At 40.7% G+C, this 12906-nt stretch overlaps 1 protein-coding gene across 1 annotated transcript in view; it reads right to left on the minus strand.

The window, feature by feature from the left end:
* AVEN (apoptosis and caspase activation inhibitor) overlaps positions 1-12906 on the minus strand; it is a 706731-nt gene that overhangs the window by 50021 nt on the left and 643804 nt on the right. The window contains exon 3 of the mRNA XM_073552154.1: positions 1981-2051. Within this exon, the coding sequence (XP_073408255.1) occupies positions 1981-2051 (71 nt within the window). The remainder of the gene's footprint in view (positions 1-1980; positions 2052-12906) is intronic.

Consider the following 12906-nt stretch of genomic DNA (forward strand, 5'->3'; position numbering starts at 1 on the left):
GATTCAAGTTATTTTTGTGACTATTGTGGGTTTTTCTGTCATTAAACAAGGGGTACCAACAATTTTGACCACGTGTGTATATACTTGGATAAGAATACAGTAATTAATCAGAGCTAGCATGAGTTTGTAGCAAACAACTAATGCCAGAATAATCTAATGTCGTTCTATGATTGTATCACTGACTAGGTGGATCAGGGAAATGCAGTAGATACAATATATCTAGACAATAGCAAAGCATTTGATAAAGTATCTCATTACTATCTTTATTGAAAAAAATAACCCAGGTGCAGGATTGCAAAGGCTGCAGTTAGGTGGATTCATAACTGGTTCAATGTTCGTACTCAAAGATTAGTAATAAATGGTTGACCATCCAATTGGAAAAGTGTTTCAAGTGGGGTACCACAAGGCTCTGTCCTGGCCCCAGTGTTGTTCAACATTCTTATAAATTATCTAGATAAGGGAACTGAAGAGAAACTAATCAAATTTGCAGACGATGAAAAGCTAGGAGGGATAGCTAACACAAGAGAAGACAGAGAAAGGATTCAGAAGTATCTAGAAAAGCTTGAACAATGGATTGCGACAAATAGAATGGTATTTAACAGGGAGAAAAGCAAGATTCTACTCCTGGGCAAGCAAAATAAAAGTTACACCTATTGAATGGGGGGGAACAGAACTAAGCAACAGCATGTGAGAATAAGACTTGGGAATACTAATAGATCACAGGCTGCACAGGAATCAACAGTGTGATGCAGCAGCAAAAAATGCAAACACAGTTCTAGGATGTATTAACAGAATCATAGAGCCTAGATCATATGAAGTAATTATCCCCTTCTACTCCTCCTTGGTCAGAACTCATCTGAAATACTGTGTTCAGTTTTGGGCACCACATTTTAAAAAAGACATTGAAATACTGAAGCAAGTTCAGAGAAGACCTACCAGGATGGTAAGAGGACTGCAAAGTTTGTCCTACGAGGAACAGTAAAAGGATCTGGGAATGTTTAGCTTGCAAAAAAAGGCTAAGAGGATACATAATAGCGGTCTACAAATATCTGAAGGGATGTCACAGTGTAGAGGGATCATCATTATTCTCATTTGCATATGGAAACATGAGAAGCAATGGAATGAAACTGAAAGGGAGAAAATACAGATTAGATATTAGAAAAAAACTTTTTGACAGTTTGGGTGATCAATGAGTGGAGGTCCCTTCCAACACTAACATTCTATGATACCCGGTGATAGCAGTAGCTGTGCCCTGTACATACAGTATGTAACAAGGTGGCCCGGGGTGGTAGACCCAACTGAGTGAACTAAGCCACAGTCAGTAGCCACCCCGGCACTTTGCACATAGATAGACCAGGCGGACACAGTCCTCAGACACAACTTGCAGTCCAACAGGGAAGGAAATTTAATAACAGTGATGAAATGAAGTACAACACTGGTTTCCTGCCCTTTCCCTAACAATGTCCTCGGTCACACCCACCACACTCACGGAGGCCAGTAGAGGCAGTAGTCCATACGCCGTGATCGAGACGCTTAAAGTCCCTTCGGTGGGGCCCTTACAAAGTTCTGGGGCCCATGTTGCGGTCCTTAAGTCCTGGGCAACAGACTCTGTCCCCTCCTGGGGTCTGGCAAAACCTCGGCTGTTGCTGCACACCTGCTCAGGTCAGAGGTGCCCAAGCTACTGACTGAGGAGCAGGATCTTCCTGCTCCTTCTTGAGACTGTTAACCCCACCCACCAGGTTAACTTCCGCTATCCCTAACACTAGTATACACCATATAGGAACATGAGAGAGAGAAACAGCAATAATAACACATGAATACAATAACAGATATTGCACATTGCAAACACAGCACATACTTTACATTAACAAAGTGAAGTTAATGGGTCCAGCACATAGGAGAGAGGGGAAGCAATGGGGGTTTTCTGCCACCTCCTTACACATACATTATCACTTCTGATACACATACACAAGATCCTACCTGTGTACTACCCAGATTCTCAGCAGCCCAGCCTTTTTCATCAGCAAACCGGAACTGAGTGAAGGAATCCCCTAGAAAACAGAAGAAACAGATGTTTAAAATATTATGGTTCTTAGGAGCTGAGAGCAACACCCTGTGTAGATTTCAGTAATTATTAGATAGTACAAAACACATTTGAAGTTCAGATGTGTCTTTGGTTAACATTTCTCATATCCCAAGATAGTACAAGATTAATAGAGCATGTGTAGCTATAGTGCTAACCATGAGCCACCGTGCTGCCGAAGCATGAAGGCGTAAGCATAACCACACTCATCAACATTAACTGGAATGGGCTAAGCTGCAGTACCATTTACAACTACATATGCACAGACCCTGTTGTGCCAGGTTCTGCAAAGAAAGAGAACACATGGCTCCCAGTGAGTGACATGGTCCTTTATTTCTGCTAATCCATGGGGATTTCCTATATCTGTCCTATGCAAAATGCCTCAGTATTATTTACACTTAATTTCTACAGGCCATTTCTGTGTACCATAAAAAATCAGTTAGTTAATTTATAGGCTACATTGGGATTCAAAGGGTGAATAGATTATTTAAAAGAGGTTTTTAGGGAAAGTTTTTGTATATCCATCAACTTGTAATCACTATCCAAATATATTTATTTAGATTAGCCACTGACTTCTCTTTTTCTAATTAAATATATTTTAAAATTCTCAATAAAAATAATAAAATAAAAATTATTGTTTATAAATAAATGAATTAGTACAGAATTTTATAGCTATCAAAACAAACAAAATGGTGATCAAGGATGGACATTATGTATGCTTAAATGAAAGGAAATTTGGGGAAATATTTTAAAATATGGATATGGGTTGAACTTTATATTTTTATTGTTTGGACTGGGATTTTTGAATTAGAACACATTTATTTAAAGGATGAGAAATGAACACAACTAGCTAGAGACAGAAGTACCCCTGAGCCAGGAGCCCTGTGCATGAGTATTTAATATAGTGTAATCTTATCTGAAAAAAGGGTAATAAATGGATTAAATGCTTCCATGTCTATGCATAGTAAACATCAGCCGCTCGCTTTCGAGTATGCTATCATATTTTTCCACAATCATTTACTGCTTAAAAACAGTTTTCCGTAAATCAAGCCTCAGAGTATTAGATTTAAGCTAAGGGCTTTAAAATTAATTTCTTTGCAAATAAGAAACTAATAAACATACAATATCTACAGAAAGTCTAACCCAACATGTATGAAAAATACAATCTTTTGCTTACAAATTAGCTTAGTTTTATGCTAGAAACTCTTAAATTTTCATCAGCAGTGTTTTTATTAAAAAAAAAAACTTCAATCTGCCGAGGAAAAGAAGGTGATATATTATAACCAAGGATTTCCAGGTTAGGAGTAATTTATATTCATCCTAAAGTTCAGCGAGAAAACCTCATCAAGCTAAGGTTACATTAGATTGTAGGGTATTTTGTAATGATCTCCCAATAAACTATTCAAGCAAAGATATTGTTCCCAGTAACTCATTGTTCTGCATAATAAGGGTCCAGTTGCACAGGCCAATTGGGGAACGAGTGTTTAGGGGAGCATGAATATAAATTATAAACAGGCTGGCAAACACTCGACAAACAAGTAAAACACTATGACTAGCTGAAATGATTTTTAAGCAGTCATCACTGTCATCGGCAGCACATTGTCTTGTGTAAAACAGGAAATCTGCTGCCGATAACATGACGCTTTATGTGCCCAGAACTCTTGTATTAGAATGACTGCAAACTTGAACCCCAAACTTGGACAACCTCTTTATGTGACTGCAGAATGTCTGACCACTGTCAGTATTCTCTGGTGTCGGTCCCAAGAACAGGCGGTTATGTTATCGCAAGTATGCAATCTGCATTCTGACTAGACGTGCCTATCCTAGCTCACATCACTTGTATTGAATGAGGCCACGCATGTCTAGTCAGCACTATTGTATACGAGCGGTAACATGTCCGCCTGCTTCCGGCACTGCAGAAAACTGACAGTGCGCAATATACGCACTGGGAGGATTCACAAATCTGCAGCAACTGAGAGTGACTGCAGAATTGAACCCCAAACCTGGATAACCCCTTTAACAATCAGACCTGTATAAACAATAATATAGGAAAGACCACAACACCCCTAAGTTACAGTCAAGAAAAATACATTTATTGGCATGTCAGCAACTCAACATATAATGTTCAGGGGCACCACAGTTAACAAGATGGCTTATCTATTTATTTTACTCAATTGTATAGTGCCATTAGTTTTACAACCCTTTATTGACATTATCATCACTGTTGCAATTGGGAATCACAATCTAGATCAGTATGTCTTTGGGGTGTGAGAGGAAACCAGAGAACTAGGAGGAAACCCATACAAACATGAGAACATACGTACTCCTTGCAGATGTTGTTCTTGGTGGGAAATAGAGCCAGGACCCCGGCGTTGCAAATTAACAGTGCTAACCACTGAGCCACCATGCTGCCCTGGATAAAACCCTGGCTATCGTTTTGGTCAACTGAAGGACCAACTTTCCGATCACTGGTAGTCAGACAGTCATGGTCCCCATCCATCCCTAACTCTGAAGAGCCTGGCTGAATTGAATGGAGGTTGATCATGTGCATTGACTCTCCTTTCACTCTAATAGGAGTGCTAAAGATCAGCTGAGCAAAGAGCATAGCAATCTCCAGTGCTCCCATTAAGAATATATGGAGCCGTAGAGTGCATGATGATCACCCTTTGATCCATTCAGCCAAACTGTTCAGTTCAGTGGGGTCACAGTGGTCAGAAATAAAAAGTTATCTCCCATCCCCTGAACAAATGATAACTTTTACACTTGAGAATACCCCTTTAAAAATTTCAACGTAAAGAAGAATGAGAAGTCCTGGAAGTAATGATATGGCGCCCACAGAGACCTAATCTCAACAAAATCAAGTTCGTCTGGGATCACACGAAGAGACAGAAGGATTGGTCTAAGAGACATCGATAGATGATTTGTAGTTAGTTCTCCAAGATGTTTTGAAGAATCTGTCTGCCGAGTTCTTTCAAAATCTGTATACAAGTACAAGTATATGTAGAAGGGATGGTGTTTTAAAGGTGAAGGGCAATCACACCAAATGTTGATCTGATTTAGATTTTTCTTTTGTTCATTCACTTTGAATTGTCAATTGATAAATTATAAACACTTCTATTTTAAAAACATTCTTACGCTGCAGCATTTTATCTACACCTGCCGAAAACTTATATCACTAAAATTATGCGTGACATAGTTCCTTACACTACATGAAGGAGGCAATAGAGAGAAAAGTGTCTTCCAAAAAGCCACATTACCCTGGATCATCACAAGCTGGAGAACCGTTATAATATATAAAAAATTGCCAAAAAGTAGGAAAAGCTTCAAAATCTGTGTGTCAAACATTGAGATATGCAAGTAGTGAATACAGCTTGGGAAAAAGTTAGTAAAAAGGAACATAAATGGTCAAATAAGGATAAGAAAATAAATGTTTTTTTTTTAGTTTTTTTTTCTTCTTTTAAAGCTAAGAGAAAACAGACACTGGTCTATCGGTGGGGACGATACCACTTCCAGTCTCAGAATGTCAGTCTTCATTACAGCTTTACGTAGTCTTAAAGCCCTGTGTCTACACGCTGACAGCTCTTCTGATGCACGGTTTTGATTTATAAGGCTGAGCATTATTCAAAGAAATAAACTCACTGCAATAAGACGCTGATATGAAAAAAGAAGAACATATGGTACAACAAACTGAGGCCACTGATCAGTGCCTCCCAGGTAAGGGTAAGCTTGGAGAATGCTATTTTGCCCTTCAAGAAGAAGAATAGAATATCATGTGCCAGTTTATAAATAGAGTAACCAATATGTACCACTGGTTTTCTGATTAACTCTTCTCATGTGTTTCTGACCTTGAAAGGTTGAATAATCACCAAATCCTTCGAGATATACAGAATTTGAGCTACTCGGTAAACAGTATTTGAGACATTACTACCCTTGTTCTTCACTGGGGCCACAGTTTATGTTGACACTTTTGAACTGCCTGTTTTGTATCTACTACCAGAGTCAACATAATCCAACAACCAGGCCATACAAAAGGAGCAAATACAGCACCTCTAATTTCCAAGCTATGTTACCGATCCTAATCTTTTCTTAGGGTGAATGGAATGATTGGTGACGATTTCGCACGATCAGCCATAGGCAAGTTCCTTAAAATTTCTATAGTTTAACTCAAATGCTGACAAGTCATATGAACTGGACTGGTAAAGTGACTGAGACCCCTTTACTAACAGGTCATATCATTTTGCTAAGTGGGAAAAACTGCAAAGTGCTCGTAAAACCAATCAACTTTGCAATTTACCTGTAATTAAAAATCTAGTCTGTTTTCAAGAACAGAGGCATTTTCAGTTTTAAGGCTAAGTTCACAATTTCGTGCCAGGGCTCTGCGGATGGCTGCGTACTTCCTCCCTGAAGCTCCTCCCACTTCCGCAATTCTTCCATTTAAGTCCACCTACTTCTACAAGTTTACTTCCCGTGTGGTTGGCGGACGCGTCAAAATGACACATCCGCATGTCCTGCGTACCCAATGTTAAAGATAGGTATGCAGGACGCATGCAGAAGTAGGCGGTCCTAAATGGAAGAAGTGCAGAAGTGGGCAGAGCTTCGGGGAGGAAGTATGCAGCCGTCCGCATAGCCCCGGTACGCAAGTGTCAACTTAGCCTAATCTGTATTGCTCATCGCCTAGGTTATGGGCCACCTCTGCTTTGTATCAGAGATAGACACAATTCTAGGTAAGAAGCATGACATTGCTATCTGTTTGATTTATAGCTATCAAATGCTGCTCTGACTGGCCAATTTCAATCCCCTCCTGCACTCCACCAATGCTGCAAGTTAAGAGCTGTAGCTCCACAACAAGCTTATCCCAGGATATATGCACACTGCATCTTTTTTTGGCAGATTGCTCCTAAAAAAGTGCCACATAAGCACCCCATAAAATGAACACAGTACACAGCAATGTCAAAATAACATAGCTGTTTCATCCGGTCTCAAGTTTCAGAACTCTGAAGCGCTTAAAAGAAATAACATGCTCATATTTTGGGTGGCTTGCGCTAGGGAGCTACCTGCTCTCAGTACAGTGGCATGTAAAAGTTTGGGCACCCCTGGTAAAAATTACTGTTATTGTGAACAGTTAGTCAAATTGAAGATGAAATGATCTCTAAAAGGACTAAAGTTAAACATGACACATTTTCGATGTATTCTATATATACTGTAATATATATATATATTTTATCTTTCACATTTTAAAAATTACAAAAAGTTAAATGGGAAAATGCAAAAGTTCAGGCATCCTTGGAGATTTGCGTGCTCAGACAACTTTGACCAAGCTTTCAGACCTTAACTCCTTTACCCCCAAGGGTGGTTTGCATGTTCATGACCAGGCCAATTTTTACAATTCTGACCACTGTCCCTTTATGAGGTAATAACTCGGGAACACTTCCATGGATCCCGGTGATTCTGACATTGTTTTCTCGTGACATATTGTACTTCATGTTAGTGGTAAAATTTCATTCAAATAACTTGCGTTTATTTGTGAAAAAAACAGAAATTTGGTGAAAATTTTGAAAATTTCGCGATTTTCCAACTTTGAATTTTTATGCCCTTAAATCACAGAGATATGGCACACAAACATTTCACATGTTTATTTTATATCAGCACAATTTTGGAACCAAAATTTTTTGTTAGGAAGTTATAAGGTTAAAAGTTGACCAGCGATTTTTCATTTTTGCAACACCATTTTATTTTTACGGACCACATCACATTTGAAGCCACTTTGACGGGTCTATATGAAAGAAAATACCCAAAAGTGATACCATTCTAAAAACTGCACCCCTCAAGGTGCTCAAAACCACATTCAAGAAGTTTATTAACCCTTCAGGTGCTTCACAGGAATTTTTTGAATGTTTAAAAACAAAAAAATGAACATTTAACTTTTTCACAAAAAAATCACTTCAGGTCCAATTTTTTTTATTTTACCAAGGGTAACAGGAAAAATTTGACGCAAAAGTTATTGTGCAATTTCTCCTGAGTACGCGGATACCTGATATGTGGGGGGGAACCACTGTTTTGGCGCATGGCAGAGCTCAGAAGGGAAGGAGCGCCGTTTGACTTTTTCACAGCAAAATTGGCTGGAATTCAGATCGGACGCCATGTCACGTTTGGAGAGCCCCTGATGTGCCTAAACAGTATAAACCCCCACAAGTGACCACATTTTGGAAACTAGACCCCCCAAGGAACTTATCTAGATATGTGGTGAGAAATTTGAACCCACAAGGGCTTCACAGAAGTTTATAACGTACAGCCGTACAACTAAAAAAATCATATTTTTTCCATAAAAATGATCTTTTCACCCCCAATTTTATTTTCCCAAAGGGTAACATGACCCTAAAAGTTATTGTGCAATTTGTCCTGAGTACACTGATACCCCATATGTGGGTGTAAATGACTATTTGGGCGCATGGCAGAGCTTGGAAGGGAAGCAGCGCCATTTGACTTTTTTGGCTGGAATTGAGATCGGACACCATGTTGCATTTGGAAAGCCCCTGATGTGCCAAAACAGCAGAAACCCCCCACAAATGACACCATTTTGGAAAATAGACCCCCCCAAGGAACTTATCTAGATGTGTGGTGAGCACTTTGAACCCCCAAGGGCTTCACAGAAGTTTATAACGCCCGGGCGCGAAAATAAAAAAATCATTTTTTCCACAAACATGATCTTTTAGTTCCCATGTTTTTTATTTTCCCAAGGGTAACAGGAGAAACTGGACCCCAAAAGTTGTTGTCCATATTGTCCTGAATACGCTGATACCCCATATGTGGGAGAAAACTACTGTATGGGCACACGTCGGGGATCGGAAGGGAAGTAGTGACGTTTTGGAATTCAGACTTTGATGGAATAGTCTGCGGGTGTCATGTTGCCTTTGGAGACCTCTGACGTACCTAAACAGTGGAAACCCCCCCACAAGTGACCCCATTTTGGAAACTGGACCCCCCCAAGGAACTTATCTAGATGTGTGGTGAGCACTTTGAACCCTCAAGTGCTTCACAGAAGTTTATAGCGCCCGGGCGTGAAAATAAAAAAAATCATATTTTTTTCTCCACAAACATGATCTTTTAGTCCCCAATTTTTTATTTTCCTAAGGGTAACAGGAGAAATTGGACCCCAAAAGTTGTTTTGCAATTTGGCCTGAGTAGTCTGATACCCCATATGTTGGGGTAAAACACTGTTTGTGTGCATGGCAGAGCTTGGAAGGGAAGGAGCACCATTTGACTGTCACATCACAGGCAGTGCTGGAGGCTTCCTCATGCCGGCGCTTTGCCGGCATGAGGAGCCGACTCCCTGCAGGCCTCCGAAGGTCCCCGCCGCCATATTGGATCCGGGGACCTGCAGTGAAGGAGGCTCCTGGAGCAGCGCTGCACATCGCACTGCTCCGGGGGGCTCAGGGAAGCACGGACGGAGCCCCCTCCCTGCCGATGCTTCCCTAAACCCCCGTTACACTATGATCGTGTTTGATCGCAGTGTGCCAGGGGTTAACGTGTCGGGGGCGGTCCGTGACCACCCCTGACATATAGTGCCGGGTGTCAGCTGTGATAATCAGCTGACATGCGGCCGTGATCAGCAGCGCTCACCCCGTAAGCGCCGCTGATCGCGCTAGACATACTATCCCGTCCATGAGCATAGGGGCCCGGGTCCCATGGACGGGATAGTACGTCTCATGTCAGAAAGGGGATAATTAGCCTGTTAGGGTTATGGCTTCCAGCTTTATAAAAACTCAGCCTCCTCTAACCTTGTGCTAAAAAACAGCAGCCATTGATTCTTCTAAGCAGCTGCCTAGCACGCTGAAAATGAAAATGGTGGAAACCCTCAAAGCAGGAGAAGGCTTCAATGTGTCTTCAAGTTGCCTTTTCCTCAGTTCAAAATGAAATTAAGAAATGGAAGTTAACAGGAACAGTCGAGGTCAAGATAACCTCTGGAACACCAAGCAAAATTTCAGTGAGAGCTGACTGTAGGATTGCTAGACAGGCAAATCAGAACCCCCACTTGACTGCAAAAGACTTTCAGAAAGATTTATCAGACTCTGGAGTTGTGGTACATTGTTCTACTGTTCAGAGACACCTGCACAAAAATGGCTTTCATGGAAGAGATCAGAATGTAAACCCCTCCTGCATCCTCACCATAAAATTCAGCGTCAGAAGTATGCAAAAGAACATTTAAATAAGCTTAAAGCATTTGGAAACAAGCCCTGTGAACCAATAGTCTACCTCAAAAGGTGCAAGCTGAAGGTTTTACAATGGCCGTCACAGTCCCCTGATCTGAACTTAATTAAAAATCTGTGTCTAGAAAGAATGGATGACAAATATATACATACATACTGTATATACATACTGTATACATTTGCCTAAAATGCGAAGGAATATATATATATATATTGGGCAAAAATAAAAAGAAAATGAGTCATATTTAACTTTAGGTCCTTCAGAAATAATTTCATCTTCAATGTGCTTAACTATTCATAAAAACAGTAATTTTGACCAGGGTAACCCAAACTTTAACATGTCGCTGTACTTAACAGTAAAGAATGAAAGCAGTGTTGCAATAACAATGTCAAAGCCGCCTCTGGAAAATGAGCCCCAGAGACTTCTTGAAGTGGCTTCGCCTGTGAAAATTCGGCAGCTGCACCATCATCTAAATGACTTTGTGTGCACACACCCTTAGGGAAGAGCAAAATCTGAAAATCATCAATATGATCATCAATGGGACACAAAACCAGGCCCTTTTCTCCTCCATGACCAGTGACACTGACACATACAAGGTGGTGCAGGCAGATCCCGATGAAGTAGAGATGTGATGGCGCATCACTACTTTCTCAAAGAATGCAAAACTTTTGAGATACCATTACCTTGTCAAAATGTTGGCAGTCAGAACATACGCTAATGAAAACTAATTAGAAAGTACTTCAATATGAGACTAAGGCCGGGATCACCCATGCGAGAAACTCGGACGAGTGTTGCATTCTAATACCCGGCACTGCCGCAGGCACTTGGATCGGAGCGTGCTGCCACTTAACAATACATGCAGCCACACACTTTGCTCCCAAGTGCCGGCGGCAGTGTCAGGTATTAACATGTGAGACTCGGCAGAGTTTCTCACATGTGTGATCCCGGCCTAAAGGTCACTTTTGTGAGCATCTAGACAACCCCTTCCACCATGTATAGAGGGAACCAGCTCCAATTTACATGGTGGATCTGTAACCGTTCATGTTCTACATCTATATATACACTAATACACTCAATAGAAATATGAGTAACAATATAAAAATTTTCCAAAATAAGAAAATCTTTCCAATTATAAGTAGGGAACAAGACCCTTAAAATGTGACCTTTGAGAGCAATATTACCGTTACTATTGTTAGAGCTGCTATATTCTCAGCATATGTAGTCTGCAGCCAGCAAATTTGACTGAATAACTCCTTGTTTGAGCAGCTGTGGCATCAATCAGAATTATGGAGGAAAATTGGACTTTGATTTATTTACAATAGATAAAAAGTTCTCCTGCAGACCCATAGAAAAGCTTTCAGTAGACCCTTGTACTATATGTATTCTTTCCCTACCCATATTATATTGCTTTTTGTCAATTTTCTGCATTCATCTAATATATAAAGCTCAAGTGTGTGTGTGTGTGTGTATGTATGTATGTATGTATGTATGTATGTATGTATGTATGTATGTGTGTGCATGTCCGGGATTGGCATCCACACTGTCACAGCTACCGCCACAAAATTTGGCACAGTCACACATCTGGACCCCGAGAGAGTCCTAAGCTATGTTGTGAGGTGAAATTTTAACCCCGCGCGTTCCAATTCACCAAACAATTTTGCCCCTGTCTACATAATGGGGAAAAAGTGTGTGTATCAAGCCCCGCCCCTCATTATGATGTCATAATGGATGCCATGGCGACGCTGATGTCATCATAAGTTGCAAGCCCCGCCGCTCACTATGATGTCATAATGGTTGACTATGGAATGGAAGATGTGTGATGGGTATATGGGCACTCGACTATGGGATGGCGAATATGTATGATGGGTATATGGGCATGGGACTATGGGATGGAAGATGTGTGATGGATATATGGGCATGGGACTATGGGATGGAGGATGTGTGATGGGTATATGGGGACTCGACTATGGGATGGAGGATATGTATGATAGGTATATGGGCACGGGCCTATGGGATGGTGGATATGTATGATGGGTATATGGGCACGGGACTATGGGATGGAGGATAATTATAATTTGCTATAACTAACCACAGTTGGTTACTATGCCCGGGCAGCGCCGGGCTCTTCAGCTAGTTTCCTATATAATTTCATTGAAAAATATAAACAGTCAATGGTCTAGAGAGCCTATGAGAAGGATTTATCATCTATGGACTTCTTAAAGTGGTACTGATGGATTTTATTACATTTTCATAAAGCACAACAATAAAAGTGAAAACATATATTTATTAGAATGATAAAATACAGAATACATAACTGTTTTTAATGTTATTGTCATTCAATTTGTTTGTTTAAATTGGGACAGCATGGTGGCTCAGTGGTTAAAGGCCCTGTTACACACAACGATATTGTGAACGATATCGTTGCAACGTCACTAGTTTGGTGACGTTGCAGCGAGGTCGAAACGACAGCGTTGTGTGTGACACATAGCAACGATCAACTATCAGTTAGCTGATCGTTAATCATTGCCTAATGGTCTGGGCCATAAATCTATAGTTGGTCTCCCGCTGGGCAGCACACATGGCTGCGTGTGACAGCGAGAGACCAAAGATCAGCG

Source organism: Dendrobates tinctorius, unplaced genomic scaffold, assembly GCF_039654945.1.
Source record: "Dendrobates tinctorius isolate UK_male_01 unplaced genomic scaffold, ASM3965494v1 ptg000186l, whole genome shotgun sequence".
Classification (NCBI taxonomy): Eukaryota; Metazoa; Chordata; class Amphibia; order Anura; family Dendrobatidae; genus Dendrobates; species Dendrobates tinctorius.